The sequence below is a fragment of the Panthera leo genome, chromosome A1 (genome assembly GCF_018350215.1).
Source record: "Panthera leo isolate Ple1 chromosome A1, P.leo_Ple1_pat1.1, whole genome shotgun sequence".
NCBI lineage: Eukaryota > Metazoa > Chordata > Mammalia > Carnivora > Felidae > Panthera > Panthera leo.
Window position 1 is genome coordinate 201,527,760 of NC_056679.1, and position 25,190 is coordinate 201,552,949.

General features: G+C 35.9%; 1 protein-coding gene across 1 annotated transcript in view; it reads right to left on the reverse strand.

The window, feature by feature from the left end:
• Positions 1 to 25,190, reverse strand: part of PARP8 (poly(ADP-ribose) polymerase family member 8) — a 174,372-nt gene that overhangs the window by 20,332 nt on the left and 128,850 nt on the right. The window contains exons 12-18 of the mRNA XM_042950221.1: positions 22,839 to 22,964; positions 21,746 to 22,310; positions 19,964 to 20,014; positions 19,766 to 19,861; positions 9,906 to 9,998; positions 2,881 to 3,006; positions 1,546 to 1,611 (exon numbers count right to left, since the gene is read on the reverse strand). Coding sequence (XP_042806155.1) covers positions 1,546 to 1,611; positions 2,881 to 3,006; positions 9,906 to 9,998; positions 19,766 to 19,861; positions 19,964 to 20,014; positions 21,746 to 22,310; positions 22,839 to 22,964 — 1,123 coding nt within the window. The remainder of the gene's footprint in view (positions 1 to 1,545; positions 1,612 to 2,880; positions 3,007 to 9,905; positions 9,999 to 19,765; positions 19,862 to 19,963; positions 20,015 to 21,745; positions 22,311 to 22,838; positions 22,965 to 25,190) is intronic.

The window sequence follows — 25,190 nt, forward strand, 5'->3', positions numbered from 1 at the left end:
TTGGTATTTACTATTTACCACCTTGACAGTGAAGAGGCTGAGGCATCGAGCAATTACGCAACTTGCCCAAGGTCACAGGCCACATCATCGATGAGTGAATTATACAACACACGCCTCTGACTTCCTAGGCTGACTCTTGATCGTCTCCACTGCCTTCTATTTAAAATAGCTTACACATGACCCAGAATAAAGGAAGCAAATTTTGGCAGAGAGCTGATCCCAGAGTCAGAATTTTGTAGCTATTTTTATCCAAGAATGATCCTGGTCTAGGGTATCGTATAAATACCCTATTACCACCAAAGTTTTTGGTAACACAAAAATGTTTACTGAACTTTGTGTAAGATATTGGAACAGGTCCTTTTTTCTCCCTAAATGGAAATGTGTTTTATTGTTTTCTTTGTCTTATACAAATAATAAATATTTGTTTGAAAAGGAATTCAGGTAACACAGAAAATTATGGACATAGAAAAACAACTAGAAAGCATGATGGCTTTTCAGCAAATACTATAACGGGTGAATTGAAGATCTCCTCATTTACCATCGTCAGACACACACTGTTTGTTGATGCCTATTTGACTACATGGAATAAATACTATCAAAAGAATGAAATCTCAAATTTGGGAATGTTACGATGTACTCTGGGAGCATATTTTCAAGTAGAGTAAGGGTGATGGTGGGGGAGAAGGGAGCAGTGACACAGAAGTTTTGTGGGCCTCAAGACTGAAGGAATCTAATACTCTTTCCCCAAAGATAGCAAATGACCCAGGGTAGTATTTATTGTAAGCCTCCAAGGCCTCCAGGGCAGTGCAAGCCTTGAAACCACCCTATGCAAACCAAACCCATAATGTGTGCTGATGTCAATTATGGATTATTAATTTCTACTTATAATAATGAGTTGTAAGCCTCTCTCCAAATCTTTGGCAGTGGAAAGGCCTCAATAATTCAACGGTATGTGCTTTTCCAAGAGCTGGACTACAGCCCAGTGATCTGTTAGACTTTCATAATAAGCCACAATCCTTGCTCATCAAACTTCACCAAAGGCTCTCTAATGACCAAAAACATAAACTCATGCTCTCTGGGAGTCTTGTGTCCTCTGAAGTTGTTCTGAGAATCTGTGTTCTTTCTAAAATATTTATGCACAATTTACACTTGATAGAATATTTGTTTTTATTTTGCCATTAAATATGTGTTAAAATTGCTACTGTTAATGAAAATTGACAGTCTAGGAAGATGGTACCAGATTTAACCTTTGCCTTAAGATATTCTGACACACTTCCATATGCTCAAACTCCTGCAGAGAGAATGAGGATTATAATTATGCAATTACCCTCCAAAAGTCACTGTGGTAGCCCACCAATACACTGGTGTAATTTAATTAAAACATCCTAATACAACACAATTTTAATCTGTAAATTATTTAATTATACTCCCATCTAATAGAAAAGTCTACATTTCACTACACAGCCAATACTCTCAGACATTTGTAAAATATGATTTTACTCTAGCAAAACTGAACTGCATAAAACCACAAGGTGATATACTTACTTGTGTCATTTCCCTAATAGAAGTTATGCTATCCAGTGCTTTCATTACTCGATCATAGTTCTTCTTCTGTTTGAACAGAAAAAAAAATAGTATTCACTATAAGCCTTTGCAAGTCTGCGCATTACTAGAGAAACATATTATTTCTGTATGTGGATTTTCCACCAGAGTCAATTTGAAAGCAATGTCTGTTGTGTACATAAAAGAGAAGACTTTAACAAGATGGTTTTGGGATGTAGGATATATAACTGAGTTAGAGTGAAGAAAAAAGAAAACAATGCCAATCCTACTTAAACAATACAATCCTATTTATGTATAAGTACATAAAATCATGTTTAGCCTGCAGGGGGAAAACTATAAATACAAAAAAGATATTGGGCTCCTAATTCTTACTTTCACTAAAAAAATTAAGCCATGATGTATAAAGTAAGCATGGAGTCCTTCTAAAATCCAAAATCCACTTTAAATATTACAAAATCATTTTGTTTTTATTTCCTTTTGATTGAAAGATTATTACCAAAAGAGTATGACTAGCAGGTGTATAAATGACACCACTTAACTGATGATTCATCTTCAAGCACACTGTGACTATGTGTACCGTTGTCACTTATGAAGGAAGGAAAGCTTTTCCAAGGACATTTTTTTATAGCCATTGTTTCTGGAAAATGATTTCAAGATGAACAGTGATAGAAACTAAGGCAATTTTAGCTCTCATGCAATTTGAAGATTTTGCTATTTTAGAAGGATTCCACCAAATCTCCACGAATATTTGTGAAATTGTTTTCTGAAGAAATGTTAGTTGATCACATGAATTAAACTTCCACTAACCTTCATATAACAGGAGAGGAAGGGGGGGAAGGCAAGGGATGAGGAAGCAAAAAATACAAAAGAAAAACAAGTCGGTCCTTTTACCCATGACCCTGAAAATGAGGTTACACTAAGCTAGAATCTCAAAAAATATAAAATGAAATTAATCATATCAGCCATTACAAACCAGTTTATTATAGCTGTTTACCTGCCTTCCATGCAGATGGGATGTGTAAAGATCACAATTTGAGAGGATGAAATGGGTCTAGGTTCATAAAGATGAAGTTCTAAAAAATGATTTTAAGAGACGGAAAGACAGGGAAAGTAACAGGATATGGGAAAGACCGAAGGAGGCCGGAAACCAAGTTTGTGTTAGAAGAACCGTATTTACTAAATGGATCCAGAGTCCACAGCAGGTCAGGGATGTGCCTGCCAAGGGAGGGATTTAGATAGAAAGAGGAAAGCTAAGGAGATTAGAATTTCAGCTGCTGTTACCGGAAACGGGAGGGGCGCGCGAGGGTAAGTACTCACCCTGGGGTTGAAGGCCAGCATCTGAGGATCGTTAGGATCTACCACAGAAGGATATGGCTCGAAAATGACAACTTTTCTAGGAGATTCCAATGCAGACCTACACATGGACACTAGTAGATCTACCACCTTGAAATACATACATAAGATAGTTACCATCCTTTGGGTTTCATCAAGTGCTCTGCCATTGTTTCTTCCTGTCATGGTACCTAGCATAAGTTAATCAGGAAAGCCTCAGCACTGCTATCAACTTCTCAGATCTGTAACTTACGGCTTCAGATCAAGTTTGAACAAACTTGACCACTAACTTAAAATAGCTGACATGTGTTGGAGTGCCTGGGTGGCTCCATCTGTTAAGCACCCGACTCTTGATTTCAGCTCAGGTCATGATCTCATGGTTTGTGGGACTGAGCCCCATAATGGCCTCTGTGCTGTTAGCTTGGGATTCTCTCTCCTTCTCTCTCTCTCTGCCTCTCCCCTGCTCTATCCTTCCCTCTCAAAATAAATAAATAAACATGTAAATAAAATAAAATAAAATAAGTTGCTCCCAATTACGTCCTAATATCCCTTTGTCATGAACACATATTATGCTCTAACATTGTTCTAGGCTCTGTGCACAAGAGAGACAGGTCCTTTCTCTCGTGGAATTTACACTCTAATGGAGAAGATGCATAATAAAACAAATCAGTTAAACAAATACATGTTTAAATACATTTCTGGTCATGTTGAATGCTGTAAAAATTAAGCAGGCATTAGAGACTAAGGCAATAGAGGGTGCTGTTTCTGAGTGGCTAGGAAGGTGTGATGTTTCAACAGAGACTAGAATAAAGATAGAGAGGGAGACCTAACTCTGGGGAGAAACCGTTCCGGGTGATGGAAACTGCAGATGCAGGAAATGAGTCTGACATGCTCTAAGAAGAGTGAAGCTCCTGACATCATCTTACTTCTTCCAGCTCTTTGCCTCAGGCCATTAATGACCTTCGTATGCTAAATATGATGGTTTTATTCCTATGTTCTTCTATGGCCTTTTCACACAATTTACTAAGAGGCAGTGTTATTTAACAGTTAAGGGTAAGGCCCCCTCTCCAGTCCCCAAACCAATGAGCTTCTGGCCACGGAATTAAGAAAACAGATACTGTCTAAATGGAGACAGTGTGCCAGTGTGAAGACAGGGACATCATAAGGAAAGCAATGGGCTTAATCTTTATAGAGAAAAAATACTTCGAGAAAGTTTTTAAACGGGCATTTTAAAAATGCACACAAAGAGTAAAACAAATTTTGATTCTTGTGGTTAATGAAAGGAGCACTGTGACCTAACAATGGCAGGGCTCACTCTGTTGTGTGTATACTCACAAAACACAGCCACCCAATCACAGCATCCAGAAATGCCAGGGACCTAAAATAATTAGCAACACTCAAACCATTCCATTGGGTATATGATCTATTAGTAATACTTCTCAAAGTACACAGACATACATACCCCCAAGACTCACTCAGAGAACAGTAGGACTGAAACTGTTAGTATGTTTTTAACACACTATTCTATTTATAGGTGTGTGTATATATAGGATTTCCAAGCAATAGATATAATAAAGACATAATAAAATCCTTTTTGTCTTCCATACCCACACTCACATTCCTTCTACCCCAGAGCGATGCACTTTAACCCAGATACAAATTGTTTTCAGCATTATCTGGTCTCCCAATAAAAGAAAAACAAATAAAAACTCCTAAAAAAGAATAATCAGTAAAATAAAATAGCCTCTTCTGAAACTCTGGCAGTGGAGAGGGAATTGGCACTGTCTTATAAAAATTTTCGAGAATTACGTGACACGGTCTGCAACTGAAGCTTTATAAAAGTACACGCCCTTTGCATATAGGGTCAAATGATCTTTGACAAGGGTACTAAGACCACTCAATGGAAAAGGATACTTTTTTCTACAATGATGGTGGGAAAACTACATCCACAAAAAACTGGAGTGGACCCTTATACCATACATAAAAATTAACTCAAAATGTAATAAAGACCTAAACCTAAGACCTTAAACTATAAAATTCCCACAAGAAAACATAGGAGATAAGCTTCATGACACTGAACTTGGCAACGATTACTTGGATTGACAACAAAAGCAAATACAGACAAGTGGGTGTGCATCTAACTTAAAAACATTGGTGCATCAAAGGACACAATCAATAGAGTGAAACGGCATAGGATGGGAGAAAATATTTGCAAATAAGATATCCGAAAGGGGGTTAATATCCAGAATATATAAACAGTTCTTACAACTCAACAAGAAATCACATAATTTAAAAATAGGAAAAAACCCAGATAGACGTTTCATTAAAGAAGACATACAGATGGCCAACAAGCATATGAAAAGATGCTCAACATCACTAATCATCAGAAAAATGCAAATCAAAACCATAATGAGATATCACCTCACAACCATTAGGATGGCTACTATCAAACAAACAAAAAAACAAACAAACAAACCCAGAAAATAATAAGTGTTAAGCACATGAAGAAATTGGAGTCTTTGTGTGCTGCTGATGGAATTACAAAATGGTGCAGCCACCATGGAAAAGAGTATGGAGGCCTCTCAAGAAGTTAATAACAGAACTTCCATATGATCCTGCTGGCAGTGACAATCCCACTTCTGGATATATTTCTAAAATAATTCAAAGAAGGACTTTAAACACATTTGCATATGCATGCTCACAGCAGCATTATTCATAATAGCCAAGAGATGGAAGCAATCAAAATGTCCATTGACAGTTGAATGTATAAACAAAATGTGGAATATACATACAGGAAATATTATTCAGCCTAAAAGAAGAAAATTCTGTCACATACTACAGCATGGGTGAGCCTTGAGGATATTATGTTAAGTGAAATTACAAAAAGACAAATATTTTAAGATCCACTTATGAGGTATTTAAAGTAGTCAAATTCATAGAGACAGAAAGTAGAATGGTGGTTACCAGGGTTGGACGAAGGGGGTTTACATAAGGGGAGTTGTTTTAATGGATATAGTTTCGAGTTCTGCAAGATGAAAAAGTTATGGAAATCGGTTTCACAACAAGTTGAATATACTTAACGCTACTGAACTGTATGCTTAAAAAATGGTTATGATAGTAAATTTTATGTTATGTGTTTTTTACCACAAGAATAAAGATACAAACAGATACAATAATTAATAACCCGAACAATGTTCCTTCTTTCAATCAAATATTTATTAAACATCTTGTGCTGAAAGCTTCAAAACAATCAAAACTACCAAAAGTTATATGCATTCTTTTGTCAATAATTTCACCAGTGGAGTCAAGCAAACTCTAATGAAATAATGGATGTCGGGGTAGAGAATTTAATTAGAATTATTTCTGTTAATATATGTCCTAAGCTAACTTCAAAGAAATAGCATAACTACCATAGCAAAATCACATGCAGTCTACCAAAGCCTCCTACTCCTGGCTTCCTGGGTATAGAGCTATTGACTGGGGGCAGTTGCTCTGCGTGGGACATTTCTGCCCCTTTTGTCCAGGTCAGGCTGTATGATTAGCTTCAATCACCTCAATCAATGGACTGGCAGCGGGAAGGGGTGGAGCTGAAGAAGCAACAGGTGCACCTTCTCAACTTTTCTCTCCACTCTACTATCGGACAGGTACTTTAGACAGCAGAGCAGACGGTCCAGTTCCCTCAATCATCACACAGAAAGCTGCCTAACAAACATTCTAATTGGGCAGCAGCGTAAGCCAGAAATAAAAATGTCTATCATCCTAAACCACTGTAATTTTATGATTTATCTGTTGCAGAAGTTAGCATTCAGAATTTTTGAACAAGGAAAGGTTTGTATAACACTGGATTTGTATTCGTCTGCATGTGTTAATTTTTCAATGAAGGAAAGTGTCTACTTTAAAAAATAAACATTAACAAATGACTATGATTTCTTCTACCACAAATCATGTATTTCCCCACTCTCAGCATTTAAAATGAGAGATTCTTAATAGGACCTCAGCACATATGGTGAGTGGCGTAGCCATCAGGTTACACACATCTTTCCTCTTAGCCCAAATAATATAATTGAAGAGGCAATCTGGAGGCTAAGATACTTAGGATAGAGAAATACAGAATTCAGGCAATGGGAATTAGGCCATTTGTTGAGTGAACAGAAGTCTGTGGGCTTACAGAATCACATGCTGCCACAGGCCATTACATACAACCCAGCTGGCAGAGCAAGACTCTGCACCCTCCCCCGCAGGTAAAGGCGGCCTAGGAGCACTTGCAAATGAGAAAGTTCAAGTCCAGGTGAGCAAGAAAGGCATGTACAGGAGTGGCCTACGGATATATAACGTATTCTGTAAAAGAGGCGTATTGAAAATTGAAGATCGATGGCCTTCAAACATTTCAATATGGATTCCTTTTTTCTTAATCATTTATATGAGATCCCAACACACACACACAAAATGGAGCTGTTTTTGTTGAAACAGTATTTGAGGGTTTGGAATCCTAGCTGCTGAAACACACTCGTTCCAGGATAGCTTCCTTCAGTGTCCCCCTAAGGAATGTTCTTGCAGCCTCATAGAACCATTTAAAATGTAGGCACCAACTGATGCAGCAGGACTACTGAGATATACTAGAAAGAGAATCTGTTTCCACCTAATCTTTGGAATTATAAACAGAATATTGGGTACTTGCTTTAAAGTAGTGAAAAGAATATTCCACTTTGGAGTAGAACCACTAAGTTGATATGGCCGAGTAATTGTGTTTTATAACTATCATGTATAATCCAAAATTAATCTCTCTTTAGCAAACATTATTTCTTGAGATGTATGTATAATAAGGGGGGGAAAGCACCTAATCTAATATTTTATCAGCCTAGCCTACTTGCTGGCATGATGTTAATTTTCTTTCTAATCCATTATTTCTTATTTCCAGGCTTTAAATCCTTCCCTTTTCAAATGGTCTGAGGGACAATTTACATCCACTAAAATGCACAAATGTTAATTTTACCACTCAAATAATTTTATATACATACATACATACATACATATACCTATTATATATATACATATATAAATACACACACACATGCACACACACTATTCATGTAAAATACATGTATGTATATTCACAAACACACACACACCTATGTAAAGCTTAATCATCTTTACCTAGCTATAAATAGCATATAGTAAACTATCTTTTCTTTGAGCAATATTAGTTCCAGTTGGTAAGAAAAACTTTCACATTAAAAAAAATAATAAGGAAAGAAAAATGACCCACATGGTCAGACACATTCGAGAAACCCTTAAAGTAGTGGCTACTCATTTTCTTAGTTTCCGTTTTTCTGAGAGCCTTTAATATGCAAATATGTGCATTTTGGGTGTAGGGGCAATATCAATCTGTATTTCTGAAATTTAATCATGGAATCTTTTTTGCCACATGACATACAATCACTGTTCTACTGGTTGTATTTTTATTTCTCATTTGTAACTCATTACATCACAACTGTTTTCCTTAATATTTCTTCAGGTGGATATATCTCAGTTTAGTTAATCAGTGAAATAATCAGGTTAACAGAATGTACGTAAATCCATGAGGCCTGCGCTATCCATATTTACCGTTGTACCTCCATCTGGTGCAATGCCTGTTACAAAGCAGGCATTCAGTACTTGTTGAAAGAATGTCTGTTATATGATCATTTGTTCCCACTCATCTTTGCAAATTTTAAAAATGACAGATTGGCAATTCTTTTCACATTTAGTTTCCTGTTGATTTCAAATACAGCTGAATATTTTCTTATGTTTCTTTACTAACTATAGGTCCATATTTGTGAATCGTGCGTTCATTTCCTCTAATAATCCGTTATGATCTTCATGGTTTTCTATTTTTATGTGCTTTTATACATTTATGTTTGAGGGAAAATAAACTTTTTCATAATTATCTCTTAATGTTCACTATTCTTTCAAGTAGAAAACGTGAAATATGTATGGACTCGATGCTGGTGTTTTCCTTTATGCTTTCCTGAAACGGCATAAACGAATAAACCTGACACACTGTTTACTCTCCTCTAGTATGTACACGGTATTTTCAAACAAAACTCTTTAGGCCATTGGGAATTTGTTTCTACCAACAGTGTAAAGAGCTAATCTGTTCCCCCCACCCCACATTACAGGCCATTTGTTCCCACTTACTAAATCATTTTTACTTTACAACTTTATATGATGCCTTCTTTAAAGTATATTAAGTATATCTTTAACAAGATCTGTTTTGGGGATCGTTTGACATTCTATTCTTTGCCAGTACTGTATTTTTTTTTAAATATAAGATTGCATAATATTTTTTTGTATGTGCTTGGTCTAGCCTCCCTTAATTAACATTCATAATTTTTTTTATGTTTTGTCTGATTTTTTTTTCTTATAGATTTATTAGAAAGTTAGGTTCCATGAATAAATTTTAAAAATCAATTGAAATTTTGATAGAATTGCAACAAGTAAATTCTATCATCTTTATAATATTTTTTTCCTTCTGGAAACATGGAATGCTTCTCTACTTCCAAGTTGTTTCATTTTTTTTTTTATATTTATTTGCTTTCCTATGTCGTAAACACTGCTATTGTAAAATTGGATGCTTTTTCTTATATGTTCTGCCCTTTATCTTTTCACCTAAGTTTCAGGAATAAATTAGATTCCATTTTATGGTACCATAACTTTACAAATAAATTTTACAGAATACATGTGCAAGTGTTTCGATATTTCAACTTCACCGTGAAAGAATCACAATTATTTTTTAAACAACAGAATGTGGGTTTAATTTCTTCCCTTGGCAATGGCAAAATGACAAAACACTCACTAGATAAAGATAGCAAAATTGAGTTTCTATCTATTAAAAAAAAAATCAAATGCGGGTTGTTTTTTAATCTAACGTCAAACTATCAAATATTTGTCCAAAAGACTGAAGGAAACTAGTAGGTCAGAACAAGTTTTTCAAATCAGAGTAAGGAATAATTAGTATTGTGTGTTACTACCTGAGCTCCAGTTGCTATCTCATCAGCAGCTTCATTCATTACTCCCAGGGTTTGAAAAGCAAATACACAAAGCTCTCGTTCACACACAGTGGGCTACAAAAGAAAGGGGAATGAGTTACACCACTGTTTTCCATTGCCCAATTCCTAAATTAAATTTATGGCATTCCATGTAATAAATAATGCAAAAGTTTCAGAATGTTAAAAAGAAAGGAATCCTACGACTTGGCTTAATACATTTCTAAATTTAGGTAACAATTGGTAAATAATCACCTAGTGATACAGAGTCACCAATATAAGAAATCCATTTCAAATAGTTGTAGGCACTTGCACTCAGAACTTTTTAGCAGTAGATGGAAAATACATCTCTCCTGCTTAATACACATTTGCATCTGAGATGTATAAAAAAAGGCAGACACCTAAGCTGGTGATATCCTTAAAAAATGAGGTTAAACCGAACAGCTATGTAAAATAAATATACAGAGAAGAATTCCACTTTTCCCTAGGTAGTTTTCTTTGGAAGAAATAAGCATGACTCTGCTTACTTGTTACCCAGCTCTTGAAAGATTGGTTTTGGTGCAAAGACTTGTGACTTCAATAACCTCCTGAAGTCAACAGCACTGAAATATACACTCTGCAATTGCTTTGGAAAAGTTCTCATCTTTCAAATCTAATATAGTGTCATCTGTTTGATTTATCTTATCTCCCTAGTTACATTGCATTAGGTAGCTGATGAAGCCTAACGATACAATCCATGGTGCCGCTGCCTAGCAGACAAAAGGCATTTGTTAGTGCCACTGCTTCTAAGCTCACTCATTTCTGAGGACCACTTGGTCTAGTGCTTATCCAGTGGGAAGTATGGTCCTTTGTGGTCCACCCTTTATATTCAAAAAGGGCCCAAGTGGTGGCTTTGTGTACATAAGCATGACCAATCACAAACATTTCTGGTTGACGTTCCCCAAAGAATTTTAGGGAAAAAGGAACTGATATATTTCCTTCGTCCTCCTTAAAAGTGCAGTTTGATTACATTTCAGAAACAGCAGGAAAAACTACCTATGAGAGCAAATTAATTGGAGAAAGTTCTTCATCCATACTCAAGCTATATACACACTGCTATACATAGATGGATATACTTAGAGCAGACTGTTCAATTTCCGCAATTTTTTGTTTACTTAAGTGTTTAACCTATTTTTTATCTTCTATTTTTTTGTGTGTTTATCTATGTGTATGTATGTCTCACACTCAATTTTTCCCAGAGACATTGGATTGTTTCTTCTCTTCACTTTCTAGGAGCATGATATGGTCTGAAACAGTAACAGAAACTACTGATTGTACATTTAGTGTAGTGCCAAACACTATACTGATGTTGAGGATAGTGGAACAGTATACCACCGAGGGTCCAGGGGGAAGATAAAACTGTGGCAATCATAAAGAGCCCTAGGAATTTATTCATGTAACAGCTACCCAACAGCGTTCTCTGAGGAAGTAGACAGGGACACAGATGGTGTTTTTAATACTACTCTTGTCAAATAACCATACATTTTTATGAATAAAATCCATCAATCCCAAAGCTAAAAATAGGATAAAGCTTATTTAGTGTATATGAGTAACAATTGGCTTTATTTTGTCATTTGAACTTTTGGTAATCAATTACACTTACTTTGTGATCATCCAAATATGTATGTATGTATGTATGTATGTATGCATGTACATGTGTATTCACACACAGATTCCAGGAAATGTTTTAAAACAAAAGAAACTACCTTTTTCAGTACCTGATTATTGCTTGAAACAACAGAAATAAAGATGAAAGAAAATACTTCGTCCTATATTAGATTGGATGGATAAATTTTTATAATTTTAACTTGGGAAAAATTTCAAAGACTTAAGGAAAAAAATATAATAGTTATTGTTACATATCTCTATCAGCCCACTCTGTCCCCAATCCTAGAGATTCACCTAGAGATTCACCACCCTGGTTTGTGTCTCAAATAATTTTCACCAGTTCCACCCCTGATCTCTTATTTTTTTTTATCCTGGGTAACATATAAACATTTCAATGTTTTCTTTCACATTTCCTTTTCATCCCCCTCCCAGACATGATTATATCCAAATATCCTAATCACGTGGACTTACCAATGGACCCATTACTTTAAATAATAAACCTACAATCCTAATGATAAAGCTATGGCTTGATTACTTTATGGACACTTCTTTTCCCTTCTTGCATCTTTTTGATTAAAATGTATAAAGCTGATTTATAGGAATATCCTGTTTCTGCAACTGTCTGAAGAAGGAAATCAGGTACCCTAGAAAATTTGGGGGGAAAAAAGAAATTTTGCTACCATACTAAAAAATTAAAACTGCACATTATATTCTTACAAAAATAATTTGATCTTCCCTTTTTGTAAAATGGCAAATATAGAGGTAGTAATATGGTGATTAACATATATATAGGTTAACACTGACCTAAGTAAATACTAGTGAATCGTTAAACTAACACTTCTGTATTTATTGCTCATTTTACTAGAAAGTTCAAGACAGTATTTGAGACATAAATCAGTTTCATTTTGAGATAAACATTTACAAACTAGGTTTTGTAAGCCTTTGACTTTCCCTTCTCCCATGTTTATCCACATTTTATTTGAGAAATTCCAAATGTCAACACAACATAGCACCCTAAAAGAAAGTTCTCAAGTCATATTAAGTAAATCAAGATTAGACATCTCCTTGCTCACAGAAAGGATATCTTATTCAAGAAAGAGAAACCAAATCATTCTTCCCTATTGAAACATAAGATTTATATAGTGGATTAGCGATCTTTCATGTTAGCTGACTCTTAGCTAATCCCCTACCCCCAACAAATTCTATTACTATACTATTTATACAAAAAACTCTAGCATTAATTAAAAATAGAACATAGTTGGGGCATCTGGCTGGCTCAGTCGGTAGAGGATGCAACTCTTGATCTCAAAGTTGTGCGTTCAAGCCCCACACTGAGTTTAGAGATTACTTGAATGAATGAATGAATGAATGAGCCCCCAAATTTACAAAAATATATTTAAAAAAATAGAACATGATCATTTAATAGCTATTACTACACATACACTTTAATACAAAGTGTATAAGCCTAAACATAACCAAACATGTACAAAATTTATGAGTTTATTTTTGAGTTTACAATCAATAAGTTTCCATTTGCAAAATATTACCTATTCTTCATGTTATTATATTGCCCTCCAGCAGTTAGTTCTTATAATTTAAACTATAAAACCATGCCAAGTCCTTCTTGCCATTGCACATACATAATTTTTTTTGCAATATAATATTCATTACGCACCATTTAAACACATGGAGAACTTTATGCGTCCCTGAGATTTATTTTAGAAGTTTTTAACATACATTTTAAATTTTGTTTGAATCAAAACAATTTAAATGTGAGCAGTGAAAACATATTTCAAGAATGGTTAAGCCCTAAAGAATATTTTAGAACCTAACTGCATTGTAGAAACTTTGTGTTTTCAATGAATTTAAATCACTTCCCACTGAAAATAGAAATGATAAACCTCAAGAGACTCTAGCTACGTATTTATACTTGGCATGGTGTTGGTGAGTGGTTTGCAAACCCTTTTTTGCCATCCTCTTTCTGTTTAAACAAAGTTTTTCATGTAAGCCCGATATACAGAACAGTAACCAGAAACTGGTTACTATTCCAGTTGAGGCACATGTGCACAGTTCAGTTTTCCTATCCGTAAACAGGGATTTAAAAAAAAAAAAAAAATCACACCTAGCGCATCAAGTAGAGCAGAGGACCAAGAAAGAGAACCAAGTAAGATAAGGTTCATAAACTCCCCCTGAGGTATACAGAGCTGTTTCACTATTAACAGCATTAGGGAACTTGGATAAGCCATGTCTTCTGTGTGTTGTAACCCAGTGTGTGTACAAAAATAGGTTTTTAATGAAAATTTTCATTGAGGCTTATTATGAAGTAGTGTTTTTATTTTTATATCCATAGTTTATCCAAACCCTTAACTTATTGTTAAAACTGTTCTTGCTAAAAAAGAAATGAGCAGCGCAAATAAAAATTCAAAATTAAAAAACTAGTATTGAACACATATGAGAATAATGAAGAATATCTACTGGAAACTCAAAACCTACAAGCCTTCAGCTCTTTGTATTTCTGACTTTTATAGTTTATGCTTCAGGTTCTTTTCGTGGTTTGGAAGAGAGACACATTCCAAGGTGGGGTGGGGGGCTGGGGGGGGGGGAGGTACTGTCCATTAAGAAAGACAGGAATCCCACAGAGATCAAGACAGATTTATAGTAAGATAGGCCCATGCATGTTTAAGCTTCTCCACTGTCTCATATAACTTAAGTTGTTGTTTGAGCTTTAAAATCAATTTCTTCTACTCAATTTGGATGTTAAAAAAAAATCATATTTCTGAATTAAAGGTTTTTTTTGGTATAATTGTTATTTATCTTAGGTTGTATTTCAAAACTTGAAATCTTATTTCTGAGACATGGAGCGGGGGATGGGAGGATGGGGTGAGGAGGGAACAGGATGTGCTTTTTCATTCATTCTGAAAATAAGAACTTAAGCTACAAACATTTGTCTAAGGTCCACAGCAAGGCTGGATACACAAAAATACAGATTGTCGGGTTTCTCAGCTGACTTTGCTTTAATAGGATTGGGCGTTGTTCTTGAATAATGAAGCAGGATCTCGGGCCTAATCAGTCCATCCAGAGCAAGGAATGTGGAACGTTTTCACATGACAGGAGAAGAGAATGACATCCTACTTTTCATATCCCATGTTGATCAGGGAAATGGGAAAGTCTAGTAGCAGGGACACACAGAATGATTGCCAAGTACCAGTGATAAAAACTTCTAACTGTAGGGACACTAACCCACACAACCACGTACGTGGTTTTCTCCCACCGGGTTCAGCAGCCCTTATGCAGGGTTCAAAGAAGACCAACAGTTGCACTGATTCATGGTGTTCAGAGTGAGTATAACAAAAAGACAAGGGCACTGGGAAGTTACAGGCTGATAAAACACTGGTGAGTCTGGCAGTAAGTTCTTGTTTTCGCATTTTCCAAAACCTCTTGATGAAGTGTTTTTAAAGCATTTTAAAGCATCTCCCAGTTTGCTGCATTAACATTCTAATTGATTTCAAAATGTAGAGAACCAATGATTTGGTTTGGGTTGGGTTTTCTGATCATAATCCAATCTGCATTGTCAAATGGAAAAACCCAGGAAAATCTAGGACTAGACCATCCTTGTGATGTTAATATGAATTTTAAGCAGATTCAAAGTATTACAAGTCAGGTCTCATGCCTGGGAGTGATATTTATAACCTTCGTGAACAAAAGCGTTAAGTGGAGCCTTGTGGTATTTCTAAATAAGTAAACAGTGTAGTTACCTGTGTTGCAGAAGGTAGGACATGCTTACCCCGACCTCTGAGTAAAGTGACAGAATAGTACAAGTAGTGACCGAAATGTTAGGACTTCTGGGGAATAGTAGTAAAAGAGGACTTATATAATCCGATAAATAATCATGCTTAGAGAAAAGAGAAAAAATATAAGACACAGTTTGGCTTCGGAAAGAGAAAAGTCTAACAAACATAATGAACATTAGGCACAGAATTCTATGGAAGCCTGAGTTTTATCTAACCTGTTTCATCACCAAATGGGATATAACTTATCCTCTTTACATCTCTGGGAGCCACTGCAGCTTGTAATGCATCCTTTAGGCTGAATAAATGGTCAATGAGTCATTTTAATAATATATACCCCATAAGAAATTTTATTTGTAATAATTTTACACATTTCTATTAAAATTACAGTAGAACATACTGCAATGTAAATATAAGAAAGATGCAGAATAAATGAGTATGCCTGATTGAGGTTCAACATCTGTTTTCAAACAATCAAGAGGCAGTTCTTTCTGTTTACTTTTCTTCCTTTGAAGATCAGATATTCCTTTGACTTTCATTTCCTGACCTGATTTCATCTGTCATTTACCTAACTATTTAAAAAACCCAAGTAAGTTTTCTGATTTCCTTAGTATGAGTCTGAATCACAGCAAAAGAAAACCAGCTGATAGCTAGCTATACTTATTTAGAAAACATCGTTATTTACAAAAGCCCTTCCACTTCTACAAAGAAACAGCCAACTTCACTGGTGCAGAATAAAATAGGTAAAACAAAACTGGGAGCAAGGTGCAGAAAATACCAATAGCAATTAGGATATTTCTATCACTTACTATAGGAATGAGCTGCCATTAACTGAACCGTAAAGAGCAAACTCCCAGTGAAACGTGTAGTAAATTTCCAGGATGTAAAAGTAGTCAGTTCAAATACGTGAGTCAAGAATAGCATTACGGTTAAGAACCATGGCTTGGTGCCACTGTCCCAGGGCTCAAATCTTGTGTATATCGCTTACCAGCAGTGTTGATATTAAATAAATTACTGATTTCTTCATCTGTGAAGCAGGGGTAATAATAATACCCACCTCATAGGGTTATGATGAGGATTCAATTAAATAATCCATGTAAAACACGTTCAACACACGATCACATAAAAAGCACTCAAAAGCATGTGCCATTAATAACATTACTATTATCTTCTGGAGTGAAGATTGCATTGCCCTAGATCAAGCAATGGGCCAGGATCCACAGAGGAACATTAACAAAGTATAAATGGACCTCCTGAATGGGATAAACTAACGTGACCAAAGCATTCTCCTTATTTTCATTGTAACTACACATTTCCATGTATCACACAAAAATAACAAACTTGCACAAATATTTAATAAACAAATGCTAATTTAGTTAATTTAGGTTTCAGAATAACATTGTATCTCTTCAAGAGAAAAGCTAACTGATAAAAAAATAGTGTATGAGTAGCAAGAAAAACTTTTTATATAGGTTTCCCATAAACAAATATATCATACAATTTGACAGATGATTATGATTATAAATGGCTATTCTATGTTTTTTTAGAGTCTAAATCTTGAAATGCAAACAAGTTCTAATAGAATTGTCTCTTTCTACGCTTTGTAATTTGTCTTTTCAAACATATTCCCAAGAACAGGACAAATTTCTCTTAAAAAGTACAGCAGAATCTAGCATGGTGCCTTATACTTAGGGAGTTTTCAATAAGCATTTATGATGCAGTTTTGAAATGAGGCAGAAGCAGGTTCGAAGTCCAGCTTTTACCCATACTTGCTGAGTGATGCTGAACAAACTGCTTAACCTCCTTCAATCTTAATCCCCTTATTTGTACCATGAGCACAAAAATACACAAACCACAAGAGTTCTGTGAAAATCAAATAAGGAAGCAATATGCAAAATATGTACACACAGTGCCTAGCACACAGCGCTCATGTCATCCGCAAACAGAGATCATTTTCATTTTTCCTTTACAGCCTGGATACCTTCGAATAATTTTGCTTACCTAACCGCCCTGGCTATAACCTCTAGCACAATGTTGATGAGAAGTGACAAGAGCATTACAAAGAATGAACTAACTTAAAAATAAACTTATCCAAGGTTGTGTGAGACCCGAACACTGAAAACTACAAAATAGGGTATAATTTAAATAAATGGAAAAATTTCCTGTGTTCCTTATGGACTGGAAGGATTACAATTTTTGTTAACTCAGGAATACTTCCCAAATTGACCTACAGAGCCAGGGCAAAGCCATTCCAACTGCCTTTTTTGGCAGAGATAGACAAGCTGACCTTAGAATTCATACAGAAATGCAAGGGACTCCAAATAGTGAAATCCAATCTTATAAAAGAAATACAAAGTTGGAGGACTTGTAGTTCTTGCTGACAAACTTAATGCAAAGCTACAGTAAACAAGATAGTGTAGTACAGGTGCAAGGACACACATACAAGTCAGTGGAATAAAATTAAGAGTCCAACAAGAGACCAACACATCTACAGTGAAATGATTTTCACAAGGGTGTCAATATCATTCAATGGCGAAAGAAGGTCTTTTCCACAAACTGTGTGGCGGCATTTGGATACTACATACAAAAGCATGAAGTTAAAATCCAATCTCACGATACACAAAAATTAACTCAAACAGGATCAATGACTTAAATGTAAGATAGAAACTATAAAACACTTAAAAGGAATTAGGCAACAGTTCAATTGATAAATATGGACTACATAAAAATTAAAAAATTTTGTGTGTCACAGGACACTATCAAGAAAGTGAAAAGGAAACCCATAAAATAGGAGAAAATATCTTAATCACATATCTAACAAAAATCTAGTATTCAGAATATATAAAGAACTCTTAAAGCGCCTGGATGGCTCAGTTGGTTGAATTCTGACTCTGGATTTCAGCTCTGGATCTCACGGTCATGGGATTGAGCCCTGCGTCGGGCTTCACACAGAGCATGGAGCTCGCTTGGGATTGATTCTCTCTCTCCCTCTCTCTCTCTGCTCCTCTCCTGAATGAGTGCATGCTCTCTCTCTCTCTCAAAATAAATCAATAAACTTTAAAAATAAAAAAGAACTCTAAAAACAACAAAAAAGAAATAGTCCAATTAAAAATGGGCGACAGATAAAAACAGACATTTCTCCAAAAAGATGTATAAATGGCCAATAAGCACAAGAAAAGATGCTCGAAATCACTAATCATTAGGGAAAGTGCAAATCCAAACCACAACGAGATACCACTTCACGCTCACTAGGATGGCTATTAGGGGGGATTAAAAAGGAGAATCGCAAGTGCTGGAGAAGATGTGGAGAAACTGGAGCCATCTTATACCGCTGGTGGAAATGCAAATGGTATAGCCACTGTCAAAAATAGTTTGGCAGTCCCTCAAACAGTCCCTCAAACAGTTACATCCATACAATGTAAAATTATTACACCATAAAAAGAAATACAGTATTGATACACACTACATGGATGAATCTTGAAAGCATTATATTAAGTGAAAGAAGACAAAAACAAAGGCCACATAATGTATGGTTCCATTTATATGAAATGTCCAGAGGAGGCAAATTCATAGAAACAGAAAATAGTTTAACAGTTGCCAGGGGAGGAGGGGAGTAAAAAATTCGGAATGACAGCTAACAGTTATGGATTTCTTTTGTGGGGGGGTGGGGAATGGAATGTTCTGGAACTAGACGGTGATAATAGCTGCACAACACATGTGAACACACCAAAACCTACTGAACTGTATACATTAAAACAGTGAATTGCATGTTATATGATTTTATCTCAATTTAAAAATTGCAAAAAAAAAAAAAAAACAAAAAACACTTGAGATTGGATAATTCCTCCCAAAATGCACATACACACATTGATTCTTATTTCTATACTCCTTCAATAACATCCCAAATGTGTCAGTGATCTGGCATTTCTTGAAATCTTTATTCTGACTCTATGCATACTACTGCATACCTCTTCTAACTTCTACCCTTCAAGCATCTTGAAATTGTGTGGTTTGAAGAAACACTGTTTTCAAACTTACACCTGTATATATACACCTGTATATATACACCTGTATCTATATGTATCTCTCTATCCATTTAGATCTATGTCCATTGATATTAATAAAGATACAGATAGATAAAAAATAGATGGAAGGAAAGAAAGATGATAGATAGGCACATATAAGAAATACAGTAAGAAATATTTTACTAATATGAAACTACTTGCTCTTTCACAGACTCTTTCAGAAATAGTGATTCACTTGTTCAAAATTATACCATTATGTGTATTAAATAATTTCCTCAGTAGGAGAGCATTTGCTATAAAGTTATTTACTTATTTATTTTTATGTCTCAACTTTTTTTCATTTATATTCTGTATCAACAATGGTATTCTATCAATGAGAACTTACCCTAAGCATGGGGCCATTTTGAAACACATGTGGCTCATCACAAACCACACAGTATTCATTCAATACAGGGATCCGCTGCTCAGCAAACTCAATTGTCTGGATAAAACAACAAAGAGAAATAATGAAGTCAAGTTCATAAATAATTTGGAAACCCATCAAAAGCTAAAATATTTCTGCAATGGATGGCTTGGCTCCTACCTGCACTAGGAAGCCGCGATCTCGTATTGGAATGCATTTGGCACCATTTGGCTATAAAAAGAAAAGTAAAAGAAGAAAATAATTTTTTAACTGGGAGCATATATAAATTACACCTTTGACTTTTTGCAACAGTGAATACAAGTGTTATCTAAGATCACCTGTTACAGGAATTAAATCAGTGATTACGACATCAAGACTTTAGGATTTCTTTATTATAATATACTTTCTGCCATTACTACCGCAAGTCTTGTCTAAGCTAAATGAATAGTATTCTTAATTTCTGATCTCTAGTAAAAATGGTATTTTTAAATGTACACAAAAGCTCGTTTCCTCTGGTACTCATCGTCAAATGCTCCCACCTCCTCATTTAGACTACTTTAATCTCATTTTACAATGAGAATTATTCTTCCAAGGAAAAATTAGACAGTTGCTGAAGGGGTACAACATTAAACTATTGTACTGTATTAAGCTTAATCATACAGGAAGACAGGAAGACATTTTCTTTTACAGAATATGTGAAATTCTCTTTCTTAGGTGAAACTACCATGGGAAGAAACTTTCTAGTATGCACCACTCTGACATTATTTTCTATATGCCCTTACTTCTATTTCTATATGCCCTTACTTCTATTTTCTATATGCCCTTAACTTCTGTTAAGAAATGGGCTTTTAAGGATGTCCACCTAAAATTATCAGCATACTTAAATACATTTTATTAACACAAATATAATTTTACGGTATCATTTACAATGTAATTTTAGAAATAAATCTATATGAGAGCAGCACAACTTTCTGAAAACGTATCTTATTTGTTTTCAATTTCATCTATGGCTAGCTGTATCCATATTAATGGTTAAGAGTTAGATATACCCTTGCCCCAACATACACACATGTTTACTAAAAGAAAACATTTTTAATCAACTATGTTATGTAATTAATATACATAAAATAGGTTTGTTTCTTTATCTGAAATCAGCTGTAAGGTTGATCACTCTAGAGGTAAATTTCGTGTAAGACTGACTCCCAGTAAATTCCACACCAAAGGGCTTAAGTGTTAATACAGTTACCTTCTGGCCCCATCTCCCCCAGAAAAACTTCAGGATAAAGTGACTTCAGTTTTATAAAGCAGACACTGAGAGCAGCTTTAAGTGAAGCTCTGGGATACGGATGCAAGTGTTTCTTTTCTTTAGAAGTTACGATTCACAGATGAAGTTTTCCTAATATATATATTTATATCCCTATAATATTTATATATATGCAGATTTACTTATATACAAATAATTTAAATATAAATATATTATATACTATTATATAATTATATAATATGTTATATATTATATATAACAGGAAGGACACTACTCTGAATTTAATTATTAGTCAAACTCTGTCCTCCATCACTTATGTAAGAAAACAAGAGAACAGATAAACCTACTTGATAAAACATTAAAATGCTATGTTTGCTTAAAAGGATAGGCTTTGTGGATCCAACGGGCTTCCTTCCATTTTTAGCAGCATTCATGACCATAATAGGAATTTGGACTAGACCTTAAATCAACAGCTACATTTATTTTTTCAGAATCAAAACGAACATTCCAGCACCAGCTGCACGTGTCTGGTATGCCAAATGATTTCCAAAAAGCAAAAGGAGGAAAGTAAAAAAAAAAAAAAAAAAAAAAAAAGAACGACAAAACATCTTCTTTCCTCTACCAGATCTTACAAAAACAAAAATCGCTCCTGCACCCTAGCTAACGTTTACGAACTCAAGATGAAAGTATTTACGCACAGCAGGCTGGGAAGATGACGACGAAGAGGGTGTTAAGATACCAATAAGCCCTGAGGTAAGAGAGAGCCTCCTGCCCTCTGCGTTAGGTTCCTTGAAAAGCTCCGTCTTGGATGACTTGGGAGCGCTGGAGTAAGACTTGCTGAGCAATTTGTGGTTTTTCAGTCCGTACAACTCTTCCATTCTGAGATTACTGGAGTAAGACCTGCTCAACAGTTTGTGGGGCTTCAGGTTGGCGTTGTGCTCGCATCGCGGATCTCCAGAACAAGACCGAGCCAACAGTTTATGCGACTTCAGCGCCAGGCAGTCCTCTTGCTTGCCAGCTGCAGGGCAGGGCCGGTTCAAGAGTTTGTGCGACTTAATTGTCGTCACCGCCTGCTCAGCCCTGGGGTCGCTGGACAGGGAGCGACCAAAGGTCCTGTGCGACTTGCTGGAACACACGTCGTCAGCCTTGACGGTACTGGAACAAGTCCTCCGCAGCAGCTTATGTGTTTTGGAGATTCCATCTTGCTCGGATTTCAGCTTGGATTTGCTTTTACCACAACCAGGGGGAGGATAACTTGGCGACCTTCAAAATTGAACAACAATTAGTACAGGGCAAATCACGAGTGAAACACACCATGGAAAAGACCCGTGAGGCTTTATCACCTCAACTCTGCTACAAACACCGCCTTGCTTTAAATACAGCCCATCCAGCTCAAACTGAAACCAACAGTATGTATAGAGGGATCACATGGACTGAACTGAATTATATTTTTTCCTGGAAAGCAAAACAAGATTATCAGGGTTTTTTTTCCCCCCTCCTATCTATCTCAGGGCTCTATACAGAAGCAATTTTGGTACAGAAAACTCTATGTGACTAGAAAACGAAGAATGCCATTTTAGTATATTTAACTCACGTTAAGAGAACAAAAACTCTAAATGTAGAAATGAATATATGTTTTTGATGGAACGGATGTAACAGTCTGTTCTCTGAAGTCACACAGAAAATAAACAGACGCCACAGCTATAGAAAGAATGCTTGAAGTACAATAATCATGGAGCATCACACGCCCAGAATTCAGTTAAGACCATGGTGAAGTCATCTGTTACCTACCTGCGCAAGGTAGTAAATAAATGCAGGGGGGACTTCACCTTCTTGTCAGACAGCTTCTTACTGTGCAGGCAATTGGATTTTTCTTTGCTCTGTTTCCACTGCTGTGTAACAAATGTCTGCATGATTCTGTCAATCCAAAGTAAGTCTGTTATCACAGTTCCAAGGTGATTTAATACGAGATTTCTGTATTACGTACAGCATGTATTTCTCAAAGGAAAATAAATGCACAGTAATTGCTGAGATTCTAATTTAGGATCATACAAGATGTCTCCAAATGTAGGAAAGCATTATACAGAAAATTTCTATGATTTGACTGCCATTTTGGTTAATAACTCATTAATTACTGTGATAAGATTAATAACATAAATGATAAAAGGATGTTCTTTTAAAGAAATTTAGGGGTTCCTGGGCGGCTCGGTCGGGTAAGCATCCAATTCTTGATTTTGGCCCAGGTCATGATCTCGTGATTCTTGGGATCAAGCCCTGCACCAGACTCTGCACTGTGAGTGCAGAGCCTGCTTGGGATTCTCTCTCTCCCTCTCTCTCTCTGCCCCTCCTTCTATCTCTCTCTCAAGAGAGAGAGAGAGAGAGAGAGAGAGAGAGAGAGAGAGAGAGAGACGGAGAGAGAGAGAGAGAGAGAGAGAGAGATTTAGAATGCCAGCCTTTAGGACCAACTTTAGCTGAAGTTCTTCAGCCAAAAGAAAATTCACAATTCTTTTGTTGGTGCCAGAAACACAGTCTTAAAAAAATGTTTGATAGTAATTATGCTTTTATCTATTAAGATACAAGTAAAGTCAATTTCTTTTCACTTGATTTGCTTATGCAATTTTCTTCATAAAAAGGGAAATAAAATGAAACTGCAAAAACCATAAGTAAAAATAAACCATGCAAAACTGACTCTATGGAGAAATACATAATCAGCAAATCTTATCTTTCAGCACAGCCCATTCACCTTTAAATACAGTGTGGTTTAAAAAAAAAATGTGTGTGTCTCTAAAAGCTTTTAGTTACTATCACAAAGCAGGAATTTGCTAACTCTGATCTCAGTATTTTCTAAGTTGAGACCACCGCACATCACTGTTTTATGGCAAAGAATTCTGGAACATCCATTTTGGACGTGGACACAGCACTGTTTTCTGAGGCTCCCAGGCTGCAACAACTTCTCGGTATCTCACCTTTCAGGTGGAAACGGTGGAGGGTCCCTTAAGGCTGATACTAAAGTAGACATAATATTTTAAACATTATGTATACAATAAACATTTTGATTTTCTTTCAAAAGTCAATTCAGTATTGCCTACTTTTCATGTTCCTCTCAGCTCTCAGGGTTTTATTATTATTATTATTATTTTTTTTTTTTTAGTGTTTCTTTATTTTTAAGAGACAGAGTACGAGTGGGAAAGGGGCAGAGAGAGAGGGAGACGCAGAATCCAAAGCAGGCTCCAGGCCCTGAGCTGTCAGCACAGAGCCTGACACGGGGCTCGAACTCACAAACCTTGAGATCATGACCTGAGCCGAAGTCGGTCGCTCAACCGACTGAGCCACCCAGGCGCCCCTCCTCTCAGTTACTTCTAACACAGATTGCTTTTGGAGCAAAAAATGGTACCAATATTTACCATGTATAATATACCAAGGAGTAACTTATACACAGATTATTTTTCTCTTTTAACTCTTAACGCTCCCAGACAGTAGTAGCTATTATTCACAAATAAGCCTAATGGTTGAAATCTGCCCAATTTCACCTGGTTAATGAGTGGCAGAGCTGATCCCATATGGACTGACCTATGTTAACAACTCACTCAAAAGGGACAGGTGTGACCCTTAGCACTAAGACAATTTCTCAAGACCCTTTGGGTTTTATCAAATTAACTCAGATCATCAGAATGTATAACCTCAGACTTCCTACACCGATCTTTAGAAGAAACAGCCATTATGGAATAAGTTGGGGTCTTCCTAAGCCACAGAGGTAGTGAGGAAGAAGGGGACAGAACTGCAGTCAATGATGCAGGATTCCAAATTTGCAGTAAATTCACCTTAGAGTTCAGACCAATGGAAATCTTTATTTTGCACTTAATTTTTGAAGATTTTTTTTTCACTCAAGATTTCAGCAAGATTTAAATGTAATAGTAATATTAGGGTCTTCAGTTTTCCCTGTACCTAACCTGAAATCCCCAGTGACCCCACCCTCTGTACCAGCCAGATTCAGATTCTTTTCCTTGTATGGGAAATTGCCATTCCTGTGTACCATTCCCTAAGAAACCTAGTCCATGTTTCTCTTTTACTTGATAGACTAACTGGAACAAAAATATAACAAGTCAGTAGCTAAAGTTCCAATTTTCACATTACATTAGCATT